This window comes from Neolamprologus multifasciatus, chromosome 13, assembly GCF_963576455.1.
Source record: "Neolamprologus multifasciatus chromosome 13, fNeoMul1.2, whole genome shotgun sequence".
In the NCBI taxonomy this organism is placed as follows: Eukaryota; Metazoa; Chordata; class Actinopteri; order Cichliformes; family Cichlidae; genus Neolamprologus; species Neolamprologus multifasciatus.
In genome coordinates, this window is record NC_140451.1 from 26,204,433 (window position 1) to 26,225,991 (window position 21,559).

At 38.2% G+C, this 21,559-nt stretch overlaps 4 protein-coding genes and 3 non-coding genes across 7 annotated transcripts in view; 6 read left to right on the forward strand and 1 right to left on the reverse strand.

Moving 5' to 3' along the window:
• nphp1 (nephronophthisis 1) overlaps positions 1 to 786 on the forward strand; it is a 26,803-nt gene extending 26,017 nt beyond the window's left edge. Inside the window, exon 22 of the mRNA XM_085183429.1 lies at positions 753 to 786. The gene's annotated coding sequence lies outside the window, so the exon portion shown is untranslated. The remainder of the gene's footprint in view (positions 1 to 752) is intronic.
• Positions 1 to 3,366, forward strand: part of LOC146505675 (myelin and lymphocyte protein-like) — an 8,530-nt gene extending 5,164 nt beyond the window's left edge. Inside the window, exons 2-4 of the mRNA XM_085183443.1 lie at positions 753 to 917; positions 2,454 to 2,609; positions 3,251 to 3,366. Coding sequence (XP_085039569.1) covers positions 753 to 917; positions 2,454 to 2,609; positions 3,251 to 3,325 — 396 coding nt within the window. The 3' untranslated portion in view covers positions 3,326 to 3,366. The remainder of the gene's footprint in view (positions 1 to 752; positions 918 to 2,453; positions 2,610 to 3,250) is intronic.
• A 600-nt stretch (positions 3,367 to 3,966) lies between these two features.
• Positions 3,967 to 12,729, forward strand: LOC146505676 (myelin and lymphocyte protein-like). The gene is made up of 4 exons (XM_085183444.1): positions 3,967 to 6,383; positions 10,005 to 10,172; positions 10,269 to 10,394; positions 11,350 to 12,729. Exons 1-4 carry the CDS (start codon positions 6,291 to 6,293, stop codon positions 11,422 to 11,424), a joined length of 462 nt encoding a protein of 153 aa, XP_085039570.1. The 5' UTR covers positions 3,967 to 6,290; the 3' UTR covers positions 11,425 to 12,729.
• An 808-nt stretch (positions 12,730 to 13,537) lies between these two features.
• Positions 13,538 to 13,631, forward strand: trnai-uau (transfer RNA isoleucine (anticodon UAU)). The gene is made up of 2 exons: positions 13,538 to 13,575; positions 13,596 to 13,631. It is a non-coding gene; the product is annotated as a tRNA-Ile (tRNA).
• A 356-nt stretch (positions 13,632 to 13,987) lies between these two features.
• On the forward strand, positions 13,988 to 14,081 carry trnai-uau (transfer RNA isoleucine (anticodon UAU)). The gene is made up of 2 exons: positions 13,988 to 14,025; positions 14,046 to 14,081. It is a non-coding gene; the product is annotated as a tRNA-Ile (tRNA).
• Positions 14,082 to 14,441: 360 nt separating this feature from the next.
• trnai-uau (transfer RNA isoleucine (anticodon UAU)) lies at positions 14,442 to 14,535 on the forward strand. Its single transcript has 2 exons — positions 14,442 to 14,479; positions 14,500 to 14,535. It is a non-coding gene; the product is annotated as a tRNA-Ile (tRNA).
• Positions 14,536 to 15,853: 1,318 nt separating this feature from the next.
• Positions 15,854 to 21,559, reverse strand: part of mrps5 (mitochondrial ribosomal protein S5) — a 32,961-nt gene continuing 27,255 nt past the window's right edge. Inside the window, exons 9-12 of the mRNA XM_085183441.1 lie at positions 19,671 to 19,728; positions 17,774 to 17,836; positions 17,453 to 17,589; positions 15,854 to 16,469 (exon numbers count right to left, since the gene is read on the reverse strand). Of these exons, the coding sequence (XP_085039567.1) occupies positions 16,245 to 16,469; positions 17,453 to 17,589; positions 17,774 to 17,836; positions 19,671 to 19,728 (483 nt within the window). The 3' untranslated portion in view covers positions 15,854 to 16,244. The remainder of the gene's footprint in view (positions 16,470 to 17,452; positions 17,590 to 17,773; positions 17,837 to 19,670; positions 19,729 to 21,559) is intronic.

The window sequence follows — 21,559 nt, forward strand, 5'->3', positions numbered from 1 at the left end:
CAGCTCCTGCGCACCTGATACTTGAAGGTCTGAAGCTGATTGGCTTGAAGAGTGTCTGGATGAAGCCTTTAATATAAAGACAGGATAAAAACAGATATTTTTCATAGCAGACCTGTTCACCTGTTTTAGTGTGAAAGCACAAGTTTATTCTTGGAGTGTGTCTCAGAAAGCCTTTAGGACCTTGAAACTGAATGTGCTAAATAAAATGTAGAAATGTTATTATTTACACCTGAGCTTTCCTACATTGGCGTCCCTCTGTGAAGATGGCCTAACATGAAACAGTCAAAAATTTCTGTTGCTTGTTTAAAAAATGACAATGAATAAAAATATTTTTCCTGCGCACACTATCTGTGACCTATGGTGAAGCATTTTAATGTGCCTCTTATCAAGGAACAAATGGTGGAAGGTTCATGCTCCATCTAAATACCAAAGACTCTTTCAAGCATAATGTTTGCCAAAGGAGGAGATATAAAGGCTGAGGCAATACACCCAAGAGTGACAACATGGCCATTATGTGTGTGTTTGTGTGACCAAGCCTTAGTTTAAAGGGCACTGTACCAATTTTCATGAAGCTATGAATAACCTTTCAGAGGGCTGGAAAATAGCTTAAAGCTTACACTCAATACTATAAATTTCTAATAAAAAACTTTACAAAGTTGGTGTGTAGAATTCCCTCTCTGTGGAAATCAAGCCACTGCATTGCAATGTCATCAATCATTGTCTCTTTTCCCCTCCTCTGTGTGACCCTGCAGGTGTTTGGTGGTTTGGTGTGGATCCTGGTGGCATCGGCTAAAGTTGATCCAGATAACCCTCTGGGCTGGGTGATGTTTGTGTCTATCTTCTGCTTCGTAATGACGACACTCTGGTTCTTCATCTTCCTCTGCGGAGGCAATCAGAGCAGCATCTGGCCAGCACTGGTTAGACACTCCCACTGACTGCTTAATAGCCTAATTAGATAAATAGTTAATAATGGATCGATGAAGTAAACCTTCTTTAAATTCCAAATCATCTTGTGCTCAGCAGGTCGTACAGTTATGTAAATCAAACCACAGATGAGGAACAATGCTTGACATATTAAAAAGTTATTTTTTTTATTTAACAGAACTTAAGCGAAAATGCAGAGGCAATGTATGCTCCTCTAAAGCAATGCTTTTATAGGAATTAAGAGAGCAAGTAGTAATGAAAATTCATTGATTGATTGATCATCAGCAAGTGTGGCCACCTCTGGAAAAAGAGACATTTTGGAAGTTTCTCCGGAGCATTGTTATGTGTTAGCGGGATATGAAGTGTTTGGTAAAAACCAAACACAACATTAACAAACACTTTTTGTGTGGTGAAAGGATGATGATTTGGGATTATTTCACAGCCACAGAAGCTGGGTATCCTGCAGTCATTGAGTCAACTGTGAATTTCTCTGTATACCAGTATTCTAGAGTCAAATGTTAGGCCATCTGCCCTAGGGCTTGGCTGAAAACGAGTCACATAACAGGACAATGATCCCAAACACATTAGCAAATCTACAAAAAAATCCAAGAGTTGGAATCACCAGTTAAAGTTCAGACCTTAATCTGACTGAAATGTGTTGGACTTTAGACAAAGGAATGCATACCAGTCTCAATGAATGCCCACTGTTCTTTACAATTAGCTGTTGTAAAAGAACAGTGGGACGAAATTCCGCCACAATGATACGAAAGACTAATAAAGTCATACAGAAAACGATGACTTCAAGTTACTGGGGCTAAAAGTAGGCTTAGTTTTTGATAAATAAATATGTTGTTGTTCATCTGAGATTATATTTAAATTATTTTAGAACCTGCTCAGGACCAGATTTCTTTTATGTCTTGTTACATAAAAACGTAGACATAATAAATAAATAATAAAAGGTGTAATTCCATTTCTCATGTGACAGTAGTGTAGACATTGAGAAATGTGCACCAATATATTAGACATCAAACACTGCAAAAATACCACAACAAAAAGAAGAAAATTTAATTTATTACTAAAGTAAAATCGGTACTTGCCTTTGAGAATTTGAACTGTCTTTACTCCGTGTAAACAATAAACAGTCTTAGTTAACCTTTGGTGTTTGTTGTTGCCACTAAGGAAAAATGGACACTGTTGTTGAATGTTGCTATTAAAAATGCAGCGATAAGCAGAAAACCTGACAATTAAGGACATTTTTTAGGGCCTATCTTAAAGAAGGGTCATTACCTGGCAATATTCTTAAAAATGAGGTAGCACGGGGTGGCAATTGGGGTTTTGGGGGATACTTTCCCACAAGTTTTACAGTCCATCAACCTGTCCCCACTTTGTTTGAAAATTTTCCCTTTTGCTCCCCCTCCCTCTTTCTGAGAGGGCGAAGGCCCTATAGTATCTTCTCCATTTATTATTATTATTATTATTTTTTTTTTAATTTCCTTCTTCTTATTTTTTCTGTATATTTCAATTTGCAGGATGCAGGCTATCATTTTGTGGCGGTGGTTTTCTTCCTCAGTGCATCAGTGGCTCTGGCCTATATTACCTATGGGATTGGACAAGGAGTTAAAATTGGAGTAGGATTTCTATCAGCTGAACTGCTCAAAATATACCGACTGTACATTTCTGCAGTGGTACGTAAAACACATAAATTTATTGTTCAAAACATTAAGGGAACTGTCAGATCTTGAAGAATGAGATATCCAAATTAGAAGTATGTACTGACATATTTTTAATTTGGATTAAAAATATGTCAGTACTACAATGACTCCTGTTCCCTAATTTGTTTATTTATTTATGATTTTTTGAGCAGCATATGAAATAAGATAAGTTCTTATATAATAAATGAACTGCTTGAAGGTAATATTATATCATTATTTACTAAAACAAGTGGAAATAACGAATCTTGTACTTGTATTTCTGACAAATTCACTTAATTCCAGACAATTTTAGCACAACATACTGAAATTATCCAACTCTTTTGGTAATTTTTAAAGTAGTTGTAAAAGAACAAAGCTTTAAAATGTTTTAACAATGTAATTTGTTGAGCAGTACAAATGTAGATGTGTAAACATTTCTCTTATGTCAAGGAATTGAAAATGTAATTATGGAAGATACTGAAAATATGCAAGTAAAGTATATGTGTCTCAAATTGTAATTGCTAAAACAAGGAAAGTTATCAAATCAAAGTTATAAGTTAAGTTAAAATCTCTAAAGTCTTGTACCTCAAAGTGACCATCTCCATCATCCATCTGTGTTTCTGTCTGTTTTTTAGGTGATGTCCTATGTGGCCACTCTTCTCTACTTCCTCCATGCCATATTCTCTGCCATTCGATGGAAGAGGTCCTAAAACAAGTCACCAACTCAAGAGAAAAACAACAACAACAACAACAACAACAAAAAGAATAATCACATAGCTTTCACAAATACATTGAGAGGAAAATTATTTTTTATGCATTTATTTTGAATCAATATGCCCAAACATCAAATTCATGAAAAAGTGGAAAACACACTCAAACAAAAATTGCATTATCACATTAGCCTACCTCACAATTTTCAATGTTGTTTTTTAGAATCCATCCATGAGAAGTGAGAATTACAAGTTGTCAGAATTAAATGTTGTTTAAAGAAGATGGATGAGTGTAAATAACTAATGAAATTACTAATCTAAACAGAAGCAGGAATGATATTATCATAACTTTTGATTTATTTTCACTGTAACTTTCAATAGTATACAATTTAAAAGCTCAGCTCACAAATTTTATTGCACACTGACACACAAAAAAACACAAATGCATTTTTTTAAAACTCATGATCTGTCCTAATTTTCTTTAAATATATTTCTGAGACATTTCAAGAAAAAAAAAAGATGTTTCCTTCAGTTTCTGTAAGTAAACCATGTCAATGATGCTGGCTTAAAGACAAATCTTTCTGCATCTACCATACTAGTAACACACTAGTAACATGACCTAATATGATAGCTGAAATTTCAATATTTATATATCTATATATATATATATATATATATATCTGTTTTGCCTGAATTAGATAGTGGAGAGAAGAAGGGACAAAAGGGAAAGACATACAGCCTTAGGCTAGAGTTTAACAGAGTTTAACTTGTGGCATACAGTCACATGTTCATCGTGTGAGCTAAACCAGCACCACAGCGTTTAAATATTTCCAACATTGGTCACACGACTTACTTCTACAGCTTAACACAGTTAGACTTTTAGTTTGTTCTCACAAAAAACATTTATAAAACTAAAGCAGGAAAAGCGGGAGGATCGTGACTTTGGTTCCTACAGAAGACAAGGCCAACGATAAATGGAATGGGCCCTATATTTCATCTGTTGCAACTTGATGGGCCGAGCTAAAATAATGATCACTTTGATGGTGATCTACCCATTTATTCAGCTAAAGTGAGAGCCGCTACAAGGGTATGATTGGACTGACACTAGAGGCATTGTCAGATGCATGTGTTGTTGTCTATAGTTCCGCAGTGACTGTGTTTACAATGTTAAATTGTCTTGGATTAGCAACACTTGAGTTTTCTTTATATAGATATATTAATTTGTTTTATTGTTTCTTTGCTCTCGTCTTATTTCTTTCAATCATAGAGTGATGTAGTAGTTACCTGCAGTGTAGCGTTGCAGTGTAACCACTATTAGAGCTTCATTTCTGTAAAGGAGATAACGCTTCCTGCTGACAGCCTTTTAATTTGAAATTTGAAATTTGATGATGTAAATGTCTAGATGATTCACTTCACACTTTTGTCGTGGAATTTCCATTGTGAAATAAAAGAATTGGACATTGGAATATTATGTGTTTTGTTTCTTGAGGGTGTCAACATTAGCAAAGACTCACAGCATGTCATGCAATGAGTCAGACTGATTAAACTACAGGGGTGGTGAAGATTGTCCAATCAAATGGTGTAAAATACAGATTTAATGCAGATGTAAATGTTCTAAGAAAATTTATACCAGTTGTACCCTTTATAAAATATAACAAGGAGTCAGTGAACCATCCCATTGGTTTATTGTTCTCCCTTTATCACTCACCTACATAATAAAATAGAGTAAGGTGAGTGGTTTCAGTAATACGCAGCATCAGGAAATATGCTTTTGAAATTAGCAGTAAACTGATGCCTGATAAAGAGACTGGATGTTGTAATTTAACTAACACTGTAATCCAACATTACATTTTGCTCTATTTAAAAATGGTCCCTTGTGTGGGACTGCTATAATGTTATTGGCCACTTTGTTAGGTACACCTGTTCAACTGTGGGTGAACATAAATAACCAATCAATCTGTCACATGGCAGCATCTCAGTGCATTGAGGATCGTATCTATAGGCCACGACCTGCTGAAGTTCACACTGAGCATCAGAAATGGGGACAAAGGTTTATTTAACTGAATTTGAGGGCTGTTGGCGCCAGATGGCTTGGTCTGAGTATCTCAGAAACTGCTGATCTGTTGGGATCTTTCAGAGGTCAGAGAAGAACAACCAGACTGCTTTGAGTTGATGTAACAGAAACTCATTTCCTAGAAAAATATCCAATGTTAGCAGTTAAATGCTCCACCACCAGCTAGTTGCAAACAAAGTTTTGTGTTTGCCTACTGTTGCTGGAAACTGATACCAGGGGAGGTAATGAGGTAGAACACTAACACTTTGAGCTCATAAGCCAAAACAGCAACTAGAAACATGGTGCTATAAATGCTAAAGGGAGATGCAAGGCCTGTCAGCCCCCACACTGGACATGCTCATTTGATCCATTGTTGAAATTAATTATTGATTAGTGCAGCTCAAAATGAAGCCTTGTGTCTGTGAGATCAAAGTAGACTGTCTTAACCCACAATCATTAGAATCTATATTTTGAAAAGAAACCTGTTAGTCTCTGTGTGCAATACAAATAGAGGCTTGAGGCATTTATCTAACACAAAGAAAGGGTTTATAGGTTAGTGGGAACTGAAAAGTCAGTGAAGTGTGTCTTTACTCAATAGCAACAGCAAAGATATTAAATCAGTAGACTCAACTTAGCCTGCGGCCACAAGATCTCTCATCTAGTTTTTTGAAAGCCCCGTCACAAGTCACCAGTTCACATTAAATTCCAGGCAGCGTTCAGTGCTGCAAGGTGAAGGGTGTGTCTGGTTTGCTGTTGTGGGAAGGGATCTCTCCCCCACAATAGCAGAACGGGTTTGACTGTTCACCTGACTTTCTTAAAAGGGTCATTTACACCTGCTGCCGCACCGTTAGTCCAGAGGAAAGAGCAAGGTGCTCACTGTTAAATCAGCACTGGGAGAAGGAAGAGGCAGAGATGGCTGCAACAACTGCTCAGCCCATGGGGAGCCTGCCCAGTGGACTGGGAATATGCACCACAGCACCGGATATATTTTACATACCTGAACTGGTAAGTGGGCAATGACAGACAACAATGACTATGATCTTCAGGTCATTAAGTATTCTCTTCAGGATGCAGTTACAATTTTATAGTTCTCATTTTAAAGTAAACCTTAAACCTTATTTCATTAAGGTGTGCCATGGCAACAAGTTCATATATATATGAGTTAAATAAGCCTTCGGCTCATATAAATACTTCATATGATGCCTAAAATTGATGCCTAAACTATTTTTACAGGATAAAGGACAATTGGTAACAGTGCTATATATTGGGTGTGAGTTTAAGGATGAACAAAACTCAAACTTCTTTTCACCAAAATACAAATTCTGATTTTATGACTTAAATTAGCTGCTGGTATTTCTGATCATTTAGTGGTCCTATATCTCAGTGGGCCTATAGCTCCATATAGTAGCCACATTGTTTCAGGATAAAAATGCACGATTTGGAGACAGAGAGTCAGTGGAGATAATTCTTCATGTGGGAGGAGCATCATCTCTCTTCACATCTCACATTTCACTTATATTGTGTCTCTGTTAATAAGAAAGAATGCAGCTGGCTCTTCTTCACCCTGACTGATTACAAAGGACACTCGTATAACAACTGAAAAAAACAAAACTCCACAGATAAAAATGTTTTATTCTCACAACTAATACCCTCACTAAAGTTTTAGTTTGTTTATTTTGGCTCCGCTCAGCCAGTCATGCTGTTATATTGTATGAGAACAGTTAAAAACATGAACATTTTCATATCTTGAAGACTGATGAGTTTCGAACGTTGCCACAAAATGTGAATGCAGTAAGAAGCCCTTTATGAACTGTTTCAGTTCACCAATGACTAAACTGCACTGGAAAAACTTGCTGTATTAACAAGTTATTTTACCCGTTCCAAAGTGTACAGTTCATTTAACAATTAACGAACTAATTAGCCAATTGTTTGGGTGGAATGTAATGGATTTAAGCACAGATATGGTCAAGATGACCCGCTGAAATTTAAATTGAGTGTCAGTATGGGGAGAGGTGATTTAAGTGACTTTGAGTGCGGTATGGTTGTTGGTACCAGATGGGCTCCTATGGGTATTTCATAAATTGCTAATCTGCTGCTATTTTCCCACAAAACAATGTCTAGGGTTTATAGAGAATGGCCAGAAAAACATAAATGTCAGAGAACTCTTTCATGCTGAAGCAACAGTAAGTCAAATAGCCGTTTTTTCCCCAGCCATCTGTAAATGCCTAACCTCGAAGTGAAGTACGGGTGACAAGCAGCAGAGTACCATACTTGGTGGGAACCCAGGCTAGGATCACCAAATTTGGACAATAGAAGACGGCAAAAGTGCTGTGTGTCCTGAGGAGCCTTGAATTTACTGTAAGCTTTGAATCTGGCCTAAACATGGCTACATTCTGCATTGTTTTAACAGTTCAGGTTCCTGGTGGTGTAAAAGTCTGGATGACAGTTTCTTACACATGTAGTACCAATTCAGAATTGTTAAAATACCACATCCTACCTGAATTTTGTTGCCAACCATGTCCATACATTTATGAATACCTCTGTTTATTTTGACCTACTGGCACAATGAACAGAGAGACTACACTCATAACATTTGCCTCCCCTTTTTAAGCTGTCAGTGAAATGTCCTTGTGTTGCATGACTGGTAACTTGTTGATTTACTACACTTGCAATATGTTGCATGTTTAACTCTTTTTCACATCTTTTTCAGTGAAAAAGACTAAAAACATTGTTCATTGGACTCTGTATTGAATGTAGAGAGTGTACTGCTGTTTGCACTGTTTTTAGGCTTTGTGATGTATGATTCAGAATGGGCTGATAGTATTCAAAATACAGTGACAGCGCCTTTATCAACAATTTTTTAAACTGAGTTAAATGTACACTTGATGGAGAACAACGCTACAAAAAAAAACTCAAAAAAATTACAGAGAGATTAGAGATTAGAAAAAAACTGGGTTAACGCTTGGGTAAGTTGAAACTCCTCCACCCACACATATGTAAACAGAAATATTTGTATAATCAACATATGACTTCCTTTGCAGCTGATTTGCTTTTCGTTGAAAGTACTTTGACAAACTTTGAACGCCACTATTTTATATTCGATGAGTCAGATGAATATTTTTGATATTTATATTCATGCACTGTTGCCTGTTCTTATTTCCTGGTTATGATATTAGCATTTAAAAGACAGCTCTTGACTTATGAAGGAACTTTAATTAAGTTTAGACTAAAGGTAAATAAAAACAATCATATTTGAACGTTAAGCTTAGCTAATGATGGCAAGCTTGACTGATAATGTACAGAAACAGTAGAGACAGAGATTAGTGTTTGAATGGGCTGTTGAAAATCAACATTACCATCAATGTTTATTAAGTGTGGTAAAATAAACCCTTAAGTGTGTATTTCAGATATTTTTTTCCACTAGTCTTAAATGAGCCCAAAATTGAAACATTGATCCTTGTATGAAAAAACGTTTCTTTTGAGGTGTTTTGTTTGAATAGAGGAACAAACATTTTCCCAGTAAGGCGTGAACTCCTAACCTTAGCAATGCTCTGAAGTACATTAAAGTTGAAGCTAATTTGGTGATTGCTTTATTTATGATGTTGTAATATCAGAAAGCTTCCACCAACTGCTGGCTAAGTCTTTTTATCAAAAATAACACTGAAAAAAGCAGCAATTTTAGATTTCCCCTGGATTTCAATTGTTGACATCATTGTTCTGTGATGTCCCAGTTGTGGCTTTTGTGGGTTTTAATGAACACATGGAATGTTCTTTTAAGGTTTCAGATTACAATCTGAAATAACTGCAAGTTATGAGTTAGCTTGACTATAAATTCCACATCAGTCAAGCTCCAGTGGCACAATCGGTCAGCGTGTGGTACTTAAAAGTCAGTACACTGCAGAGCAATGCCAACATTGTGAGTTAATAAATGACATCACTGAAACTATTGAGCACTATGGCCCTTTTTCATAGTCAGATAATTTACAGAAATCCTTAAATGATGGATGTAATTTCTCTTTCTATGGCAAGTTTGGCTTAAAGGAACAATCCATATTGCACAGTAAGCGCAGGATAAAGCTCTTTTAGAGTAACAATGTTATATTTTAAATCCCACACGACCACCTGTTTTAAAGTCTTTAATTACTGGTTGCTTTTTATGCAAGATTAACTTATTTTAAGCATGTCATGTGTTTTGCATTATGCACTTAGGTCATATTTATGGTTATAAGTTTAAAATAAAATTGAAGTGGCTTTTACAGAGCCTCCTTATAATTTACCATGTAATGTTTAATAAATTAGCAAACGAATTAATTTAGTTGTTTTTAATTCAATTCAAGTTAATGTTAGATGTGGTTTTTTTGGGGTTTTTTGTTACATATTTTATCTTTTTTAGAAAGCTCACATTTTGCTACCATTGCTACTGTTTCTAGTCTTCTTGCTTACCTAAGCCCAGATGAGCTAAGCTTAGGTAAACTAAGGTTAAATGTGCTGGCTGTAGATTCTTATTTGCTGAATATGTCCAACTCTTCACCAGAAAAAGAATATGATGGATTCCCATTAGTTCTCATAAATGTTATAATTCAATGTGCCATCTCCATTCACGCTCTCTCTTCTTCATCTCTGCAGGTATTTGGTGGTTTGGTTTGGATTCTAGTTGCATCGACACACGTGGACCCACCGAACCCTCTGGGGTGGGTGATGTTCGTCTCTGTTTTCTGCTTCGTCATGACCTTCCTCTGGATGATCATCTTCGCTGCCGGAGGTCATAAAAACAGTTCTCACTGGGCTGCTGCTGTAAGAGAGACACAATAGTCAGACAGCGAATAAAATTTAGAAAAATTAATGGGTTATGACCTTGTTGTAAAAATGTTTTAATCTCTGTTTGTGAAGGATTTTGCTTACCATGGCCTGGCAGCGCTCTTTTTTTTAAGTGCAGGGGTGGATTTGGCTATCATCACCCTCGAGAAGAAAGGCGGCGGTGACCTTAAAATCTACCGGACTTACATTTCTGCTGTGGTAAGTACAATAACTCAATACAATAGAGCTGTCCAAAATATTTGTTCAGATTTATTTTTATTTAATATATTTAATTAATCAACTTATTCAAAATTATTTTGACTTCTTTCGAATACTCAGGAAATATACCTATACAATTCCTCCAGCATGGCACATCAATACATGCCATAGTCAGAGGTTTACTGTCTTCCAGCAAAGTCTGGGAGACAGTCAAAGAGCATGGAGGAAATTCCAGGAGACAGGCAATTATCCTGGAAGAGCTGGACAGGGCCGTAGAAGGCCCCCAAACCATCAGCAGGACTGGCATTTGTGCTCCTTTGTGCAAGGAGGAACGAGCACTACCAGAGCCCTAAAAAACAACCTCCAGCATGTCACCGGTGTGACTATCTCTTACCAAATAATCAGAAACAGACTTTACAACACCGTGTCCACCCAGCACCGTGGAACCCGAGTGCCAATTGCCATAGAACACTAGAACTGGCAGGTCCACCACTGGTGCACTGTGCTTGTCACAGATGAAAAAAGGCTGATCTTGAGCAAATGCGTCTGCACGTGGGGGCCACACAAAATACAGAGTTCCATTTTGAGTTGTTGCAGTGACATTTCAGTAAAATGGACCAGGCTGCTGCTCATTCCCAAAACCAGTGAGTCTGCTCAATTCAAACAGGACATGCAGAACAACATTAATCAGTGACCTAGTTGGTATGGGTTGAACCAAGGGTACTTACGAACACACACTGATTATTAGCTTAAAGAGGTGGAAACTTCATGTGAATTTCCTTTCACTTATTATGCTAAGCTAAGCTAACTGGCATTTATACCTAGAATTCCATGTAATTCTTGGCAATAAAGCAAATATGGATTTCCCAAAATTGGATTAAAAAGCAAACTTAAACAGCAATAATAATGCAAAGGCTTTAAGTATGTTCTTTGGTTGTGTTTGTTTGTGTTTTAGGTGTTCGCCTTCGTGGCCACACTCCTGTACTTCATCCATGCCATTCTCTCAGCCATCCGATGGAAATATTTCTGAAGAGTGAATAGCAGAGCTGCAAGAAAGTAGTACACTCCATCTGCTGTGCACATCTATGTCCCTGACTGTCTACGTGTGTCTTTGTCTGTTGGATAATGCATTTAAGTCACATTAGATTGGTCAGAATTGGTCTTCACTGTATGTGAGAGCATGACTTTCTTGCTTTGCAACATTATCAAAATACCAAATACTTTAACATACAAAAGCTCACACAGCACATACCTGAGATCACAGTGAAAAACTGCATCCCATCCCTTTCCCCCCCATAACACAGTATATTGTGAAATTGGTTACAACTTTGTAAAGGAGAACTATAGATTTTAAAGCAGAGAAAAGACGTAAACAAATCAAAACTTATATTCTATAAACACAATTTAAAATTCAAAGAGTAAATGATCAACTAGACAAAAGTCATATTCTTTTAACCTCAAACCTCAGAATAATGTTGTCGAGCCAGTGATTACATCTTCACAAAAAGAATGGGTCATTTTTTTCAACAGTTTAGAGAATATGGTGTCAATGCTGTTATTGTAGAATAAAATTCATCACAAACATGCAAAGCTAGTAACATTAAATGCATACTTATATTTTATGTTTCTCCCTTTGTATTATCTGTGTTGAAATATTAATAATATAACTGGATTTATTAAAGAAATCAAATACATGCATGTCATTAAAAAAATTAAAAAGCAAAGAGTAAAAGACAAAATAAGAGGAACAGAGTTAATGTTGCTGGATTAAATTTTTATAGTTTTGTATTCTGAAGATTATTAAAATAAGAAAATGAACTATACTCGTCTATATTCTTTCGTTATGTGCTCCATTTTCTCTATAAAACATCAAAAGAATCTTTGAGTTACTTGTGAGAGGCATTTGCACTCATTGGAGTTTGGTTTAATTGCTGTTATCCTTATTCTTCAGAGCTGATGTTCAGTACCAACATCAAACATAATTTGATGTTTCAAATACCAGTTTTCCTTTTATTGCAAAACCATGCACATTAAAATTAAAAGAAGAATAAGAGATTTCACGGTGTTTAAAATACTCTAGTCATGGGGGGTCAAAAGAAATGAAATATCAAATGACTACTTGTCTTCACATAAAACAACAAGTGAGTTATATAAAAGTTTAAATTTGCATTTAGGCATCATGAATGTATCGTCATTGAATCCGGAGGTAAGGATGTCTTGACTTGATGAGCATGAGCTGCACACAAGCGCCAATGGTGCAATTAGTCAGCACGCAGTACTTATAAGACAGTAGATTGTAGAGCAATGTCGAGGATGGGAATTCAAACCTCAACTGGAGCAAATGTGTGCTTCTGATGGAAGTCTGAGCTCTTTTTAGGTCCAGGTATCAATAAGAACAACAGGCATGACTAGTGTTAAAGAAAGACTCTGTAAGAGCTTTGAACTATTGTCACCTGGGTTGCATACCCCCCCCCCCCCCCAAAACAAAACAAAATAACCCCTAAAACTGATGTAAAAAAGGTTGTTGCTTATGTATTGGCTTTATCAACCTGGAAGCTACATTCAGTAACGTCTGAGGTTTTGGGTCAAAAAAGTGAAGCCAGCGGTGACTTGTTTCTAATAGCCAGCACTGGGTGACTCAGCATTGAGTTGTAAGAAGACGTCAGAATCTAGACTTGACTAAAATCTCAAGCACACAAGCTCCAGTGGCGCAATCGGACTGCTTGAGGTACTTATAAGCCTGTACTTTGTAGAGCAATGCTGAGGTTGTGAGTTCAAGCCTCACCTGAAGCAAATGTGTTCTTCTAATGAAAGTCTGAGCTCATTTTAAGTCCAGGTATCAATAAGAACAACAAGCATCACTAGTGTTAAAGAAAGACTCGGTGAGAGCTTTGAACTATTGTCACCTTGGTTGCACCCCCCCCCCCAACGAAACAAAATAACCCCTAAAACTGATGTAAAAAAGGTCGCTGCTCATGTATTGGCTTTATCAACCTGGAAGCTACATTCAGTAACGTCTGAGGTTTTGGTCAAAAAAGTGAAGCCAGCGGTGACTTGTTTCTAATAGCCAGCACTGGGTGACTCAGCATTGAGTTGTAAGAAGACGTCAGAATATAGACTTGACTAAAATCTCAAGCACACAAGCTCCAGTAGCGCAATCGGTCAGCGTGCGGTACTTATAAGACAGTACACTGTAGAGCAATGCCGAGGTTGTGAGTTCAAGCCTCACCTGGAGCAAATGTGTTCTTCTGATGAAAGTCTGAGCTCATTTTAAGTCCAGGTATCAATAAGAACAACAAGCATCACTAGTGTTAAAGAAAGACTCGGTGAGAGCTTTGAACTATTGTCACCTTGGTTGCACCCCCCCCCCCCCCCCAACGAAACAAAATAACCCCTAAAACTGATGTAAAAAAGGTCGCTGCTTATGTATTGGCTTTATCAACCTGGAAGCTACATTCAGTAACGTCTGAGGTTTTGGGTCAAAAAAGTGAAGCCAGCGGTGACTTGTTTCTAATAGCCAGCACTGGGTGACTCAGCATTGAGTTGTAAGAAGACGTCAGAATATAGACTTGACTAAAATCTCAAGCACACAAGCTCCAGTAGCGCAATCGGTCAGCGCGCGGTACTTATAAGACAGTACACTGTAGAGCAATGCCGAGGTTGTGAGTTCAAGCCTCACCTGGAGCAAATGTGTTCTTCTGGTTGAAGTCTGAGCTCTTTTTAGATCCAGGTATCGATAAGAGCAACAAGCATCACTAGTGTTAAAGAAAGACTCGGTGAGAGCTTCGCTTTGAACTGTCGTCATCTTGGTTGCATACCCCCCCCCACCAAACGAAACAAAATAACCCCTAAAACTTATGTAAAAAAGGTCGCTGCTCATGTATTGGCTTTATCAACCTGGAAGCTACATCCAGTAACGTCTGAGGTTTTGGGTCAAAAAAGTGAAGCCAGCAGTGACTTGTTTCTAATAGCCAGCACTGGGTGACTCAGCATTGAGTTGTAAGAAGACGTCAGAATCTCGACTTGACTAAAACCTCAAGCACAAAAGCTCCAGTGGCGCAATCGGTCAGCGCGCGGTACTTATAAGACAGTACACTGTAGAGCAATGCCGAGGTTGTGAGTTCAAGCCTCACCTGGAGCAAGTGTGTTCTTCTGATGGAAGTCTGAGCTCTTTTTTAGGTCCAGGTATCGATAAGAACAACAGGCATGACTAGTGTTAAAGAAAGACTCGGTGAGAGCTTTGAACTGTTGTCATCTTGGTTGCATACCCCTCCCCCCAACAAAACAAAATAACCCCTAAAACTGATGTAAAAAAGGTCGCTGCTTATGTAGTGGCTTTATCAACCTGGAAGCTACATTCAGTAACGTCTGAGGTTTTGGGTCAAAAAAGTGAAGCCAGCGGTGACTTGTTTCTAATAGCCAGCACTGGGTGACTCAGCATTGAGTTGTAAGAAGACGTCAGAATCTGGACTTGACTAAAATCTCAAGCACAAAAGCTCCAGTAGCGCAATCGGACTGCGTGAGATACTTATAAGACAGTACTTTGTAGAGCTATGCCGAGGTTGTGAGTTCAAGCCTCCCTTGGAGCATTTTGACTTTCTGAGGCACAGACCTTTTTAGTGGAGATATCATCTGAATTTCAGGAGTGGGACCACTCCTCCTTCATGCCCCCATCCCCCCATTTTCCCCTCTCTTACTTTCCTTCATTCATTTCTCGTTAGCACATGGAGATCTGTTAGTACAACGGGAGCCGTTGCCAGTCTCCTTCGAGGCCTTCCCCAAACCGTAGCACCAGTTCACACTTCCTCATCCCCCATTGTTACTGAGGATGTGGTCCCAGCTAGTGAAATGTTCAGCTTTATAAAAGATTAAACTTGCATTTAGGCATCAACTGTGTAAAAAATCAGACTACCGAGACAATGGCAGCCAGCAGTAGGCGACTCCTCTGTTTGCAAAATGAGTCAGGATTTCTGGAATTACTTTGTTCAATCTAACCCTAGTTTAAACTTTGCAGCTCAGTTTATATCACCTGGTTATCACTACCTATATCTGTAGTTCTAAGAATATAACCATTTTAACTTTGCAAATCATTGACTCCATTTAAAGGAAAAGAAAGACAGGTATGCTTTAGGGAGTGGCTTTGATATACATGACAAGTTGCTACTATGACTACAGGGTGGCACTTAGATTGTAGGTTTTGTGATGAACATGCACAAAATATGACAAAAAATCTACAATATTATTACTATTATCATTTTTTTTATCATTAATATATATTACTGTGCACTGTTGCCCAACAGACATCAAAAGTGACACAAAAATATAACCTTTGTTCAACACTTTTCAATTTCTTTGCTCCATTGTTGCCGTAAAACATAAGAGGTATCCATCAGCCTCAGCTAATCAGGAATTTCATGCATTACTAAATATATCCAAAGCAAAAAGGACAAAACCCCCAATGATTTTAATAGATTTACACTTTATTATTAGCACATGTTGTAATTTGCAACAGTTCAAAATTAATTCTCAAGAAGAGTCAGAATGTAAAATATTTCTTCTGCTGTAACATTGACTGTCACTATTTTGCATCAGTATCATAGGTTTGATATGGACAATGAAGTTGGTGTTATACTGAAAAAAAGCACTGAACTTTAGTCCTCAGTTGAGAAAATAATGAAACTCTTACAAACAGAATCCATCACATGTTGAGACATTAACAAAAACCAAAATTCTATCAAACAAGTTCCACACTAGAAAAAAACAAGTCAGATAATCCATTTGACACTATTGGTTTCCTTCAGTCCACTCAAGTCTCCTTTGGTCTTATCCAAGCATCAGCCTTCCCACGCATTACCAGATGGTGCGTTTGACACCTGCCCAGATCGAGCGTTTCAACCCCTGTGCAGCTCGTACGTCATCCCAGTGCAGCCGGGTGTTGGGAATCTCATCCTCTGACTCTGGGTTGGGTCGTGCGCCGTCTTTGGGACTCGCCACCACCATGGGCAGAAGGCCACGCTGTGACTGAAACTCTACAACATGGAGCTGCTTCTTATCAGCCAGAGTCTGGTGGGTTTCCTACGGAGAAACAGAAGAGGTAGACATTTTTATATGGAAACTGTTACTGGGGCTATGAACTTAGCATCTTCTATAATATAAACTTTTTCCATAAACTTTTAGTTTTTGGAACTACAAAGTTAATGACTTGGGAAATAAAATCCAAATGAGTATTTTCAGCAATATTTAGACATTTTTTTAAACATTATTTTCATAAAGTTTCAAAGCATCACATTTTTATAGTTAAAAAGTTGCTTGAAATCTAAATATATTTTGACCGAAGACCAGTGAAGTGGAGATAGCAAAAGAAAGAGAAGTTAGGTTCAGACTGTCAAGAGCAAAATAATGGTACCTACAGCTGCACTGAGAGAGCTCGGGTGAAACAGCCATTTAGAAAATGTGCTGGATTTATAACAGAAGACATAACAAGAAAACTATTGGAAAAATAAATGCAATAACTGCTTCATCTCAAATGTCTTGTTTTCATCACCACTGAAGCCCCAAATTATAACTGAAAGTAAAATAAGATTAGTTGGACAGAATTATTAAGGAGCCAGATATTTCCCCTCAGGGATAAACTGAGAAAAAGCTACAGGTGGAGATAATGTTGCAGTAACATTACTCAGGTGGACACAAATACAACCCCTGTCTAAACAGGCATCCATTTGCTGGGAGGTTAGCTGTACTTACAAGGTGATAATATGTCACTATTGTGTGTTCAGCATTCAGAAGGCCACCTGATATGGTGCAAATGACATCAGCAGTGAGTGTCCAGTTCCATTAGAGACCTTTACTGCAAGCCTGCTGCAGCCACTGCTCTATTTCTCTCTATTGTTACAGTGGAGTAACAGCCAAAATGCCCAAAATGATCTTTAAAAAATTAAGAAAGTTAATAAGAATCTGAGCTCTTATGCTTTCATGAAAGTTTATGTTCCTGCTAAAACCTGTATGCTTTTCCAAAACCATAAAACCAATTTGTGAAAACGCCCCCAAACATTTCTTACCTGACTGGCTAATCCGGTGAAGAGAGCCCGGGTGATGTTCAGGAGATTGACTGATCCCTCTACTTTGCAATACATGTCTTTTATACCGATCAGCTTGCAAAGAGTGATGACCGCCCTGTGGCAGTGCAGACCGTAACCTGCAGACAGACATTTTCAGGACACCACGGATATCTTAACTGCTGCTGAATGTGCAAACAGGTATCTTTCTGCTGAAAGGTCAACTGTACTTGCAACTAAGGCTGGTGGAAAATGTAAAGTTTTTTCTTTTAGACTTTAGAAAATCGTGCAATAAAAGAGGACATTTTGGAAACGGAGATATACCTTTGTTTTGTTTTTTCATGCAGAGCGTCGTCCTCTTAAACTTGGAATCAAAGTCATGGTAAACTATTGGAAGAGAAGAACAACAACTTAATTATACTAACTGGCTGCAGAGCAGAGAGAAAACAAGCTGCTGTACTGAAGCATAATAATCAGACAAAAATGATGCCAGAAAATTGAATTATTTTTTTTTACAAGCTTTGTGCCATTTCTGAATGAAAGCACCTGTGTTTTGTCATGCATCTTTTCCCCTGCTCTCCCTCAGGTCTCCTGTTTCTCTACCTGCCCACCAGATGTCCTTCCACATGCCAGTATCGCCTGCTCACTGCAGCAGCTGTGGCTAATTAGTTATTCAGCGACACACAGTCCCTGAGAGGGAACTGTGTGCTGCTGAATGAAGCCGATATTATAGCTTCAGGTTAAAATCTTGTCCTTGCGCTAAAGCGCTTTTACACACTTCACAGGACATTGTAGATGAGGAAAATAATCAGATCACATGTAGAGAGAGCTGATTTGTAGCAGCTGCAAGAGGTCCCGCTGTTTTCTGTCAAAGTGACAAAGTCAGAGCAGAAAGAAATCTTGCTAACTCCCACATCGGAAACACTTTTCTAAACTTAAGTAACTGAAACACTGAAATAAAAGTCTAACCTAGTTCAAACCAGTTAAAATGAGTGAGGGAGTTGACTGTAATATCATCCCAGGATGTTTTGTTCTCTTACAACAAAGGTGAAAACGTACCTAAATCAAACACAACCAAACTCGCTACTGCCTTTAAAGTAATTCAAATTCAAACAATAGCCACTGTAAAATCAGTGCAGCTCACTGAGTATCAGACAAACAGATTGGCTAAAACCTTGCAGCAAATAAAACTTGAGCGATGGAGCAACAAAGGCGAAAGAAAATTCAATTTATCCAGGCATAATTGGAGCTTTGATACAATTATAACATTCAAAACAAGAAAGTAAACAAATGAGTCACACTGTCAGGTTGCAGATGGACACATAGGGAGAGCTGGCATGTGGCAGCATCATCTTTCCATGAGCCTAAAAACATTTTCTCAGTTTCCAATTCAAGCTGGTTCGAAATACAGAACCACAGATATACACACACACAAAGACACTGACAGTGACACACATGCAGTTCTTCTGGTTTTAGGCCAGAGCTGGAAGCTAACTTTCTCCTCCGGTGGGCCAGCAGAGGCCGATGACTCACGCTCATTAATCTCTCAGGCTCTGCTCTCCAAAGAAGGCCAAAGAAGCCAAATTGAGTCTTACAAATGTAGAAGCAGTGCATTTTAATTCACAAACCTTTCTTTACAAATGAATATTATAGATCATATCCTTTGTATGAGTACCAGCAGGTAATGGGAGGGTACAGTGTTGAATCAGAGGAGTACATGGAGATAAAGTTGTTGAATGAAAGTGATGCAGAGAAGAGTGGGAGAAGAGGGAGTTGTAATTCTAAATTTCCTGGTACTCATGTCTTCTTCAGTTAAACCCTTCACCAATGCTCCTCTAATACTTACATAAGAACTTACACTAAATTAAACTTTTTCACACCATCATGCTTGTCTTTGCATACTGCATACGTGGCATTAAGAAGTAAAAGCAATTTTCAGGAAATGAGTTTCCTCGTTAATATGCAAATTAATTTATGCAGCAATCTTCTCCAACTAAGGATATAATCAGATAGCCTTTTCAGAGTAGAATGAAGCATGAAATTTTGATTGTTCTATATCGTGTTCATCAGATTCTGTGCACAGAGACAAAGGCTGACAGGCATGTAATAAGTTAACATAAGCATATAATAACAGATGGAAATTTAAAATGTGAATAAACAGACCGCAGTTTTATGGAGGAAGAGAGGAAGAACGAAAGGACGAAGATTCAAAGTCACTTACTGGTGTGGTCATTGTATCGTTCTATATAGTACAAGTAGTGGATGGCTCTGTTCTTGGCCTGCAAATAAGAGTTACATGATAAAAGACACACAGATTGAAATCCAGCAGTTACATTAATATAGGAAAATATATTAATACTATTAGTAGAAAAATGCCGTGTAGTAAAGTCCTTATTATAAACATAATGAAATGCATGAAAGGAAGTCTTGAGTCTTGTCTCTTTAGATGCCATTTAGCTCACCTAATCATCTAATGTATAACCATAATAAAGTGAGTTTAAATGTGCTATATAAACAAGCTTGATTTGATTTGAAAACCTGTTTATGTTGCAGGTTTTAACAGCAGTTACCCAGAAAACACTGTTGAAATATAACAATATAACAATATTGAAATATAATGTTATTTCCCGAGTCAAAAGTTAAAAACTTGCATGGTAGATGATTAGATAGCTAGAGAGGGCGATCGTGGCTCAAGAGTTGGCAGTTTGTCTTGTAATCGGAAGGTTGCCAGTTCGAGCTCCAGCTCGCACAGTCTCGGTCGTTGTGTCCTTGGGCAAGACACTTCACCTACTGGTGATGGCCAGAGGGGCCGATGGTGCGATATGGCAGCCTCACCTCTGTCAGTCTGCCCCAGGGCAGCTGTGGCTACAACTGTAGCTGCCTCCACCAGTGTGTGAGAGTGAATGAATAGTGGAATTGTAAAGCGCTTTGAGCAGGGGTGTCCAAACTTTTTTCACTGAGGGCCACATACATAAAAATATAGGAGGGGCTGGGCCACTTACTAGAAATTAGGTATATAACCTTAACTTTAGTGTATTAAAGTTAGAAAAATCACTTGCATGTGGTCGAATATATTATATTGTTGAATATAATTAAAGACAAAACTGCCTTCATCACAGCTTTCCATAAATGGATCTTTATTGATTTATTCAGAAAAAGCTTTGGTAGATCATTCTCAGAACAGCAGCCTCAGATTTCTTCTTAGACAGAAGATTTACAGCACAGAGAAAAAAAACAATAAAGGGGAAAATGGGACGGGCACATTTCAAGTTTGTTATTTAAGTTATTAGGCTTAGCAACACACCTATTAACGTTCGTTTGAAACGATTATCAACATTAACAGACTGAACTGGGCTTAATAACAGGAGTGCATATAATTTTAGTAAATTATTCTGGTGAGTATCAGCTGCGCTGGGTATGTAAATCGGGACATCCAGCCGCGGTGCTGATCGCCACTCGTGCCAAAAATCCAGACAAATGTCACTTGATCAAGGAGCAAATCTGCATCAGATGAGATCAGCTGACTTTGCGTGTACGTGGGCAGTGCACAGCGGTGTGTACTCTGTGTGTTAACAAGAAAAGCGCATATAAGAAAGTGGTGTGCAAAAGCAGGGTAGTGACAGAATTGATGCGCATTATTGATATTTGAAGCATGTGTACCTGCACATTAACACACGGGTACTGTGGAATATATTTTTTACTCACCTAAAGTGCTCGTCCACTCCCCGCAAAAAAATAGCAGCTGTGCGGTGTCTGTGGCATCAGTGCTCTCATCGCATGCGATGGAGTAAAGATCAAAAGCACAGCTTTATCAGACAGTTGCAGTTTAATGTTGGCTGACAAGTCTTCAACAACTGGATTTCTGGACATGCTGACGTTGTTGACGGGCGCATTATTTCGGTGACTTTAACGAGGCCGTGTTTTATGAGGTCTCCATCTGAAAAAGGCTTGCCATGTCTTGCGATGAGTTGGGCGACCTCATAGCTGGCTATTGTAGCCTTTTCCTGGACCTTTTGAGCACGAAAAAATTACTGTTGCTGACCCCGCAGGAGAGATACCCTTTGCTTTAATTTCTGCTCTCGATCAGCACCAGTGTAGGATGCATAGGCC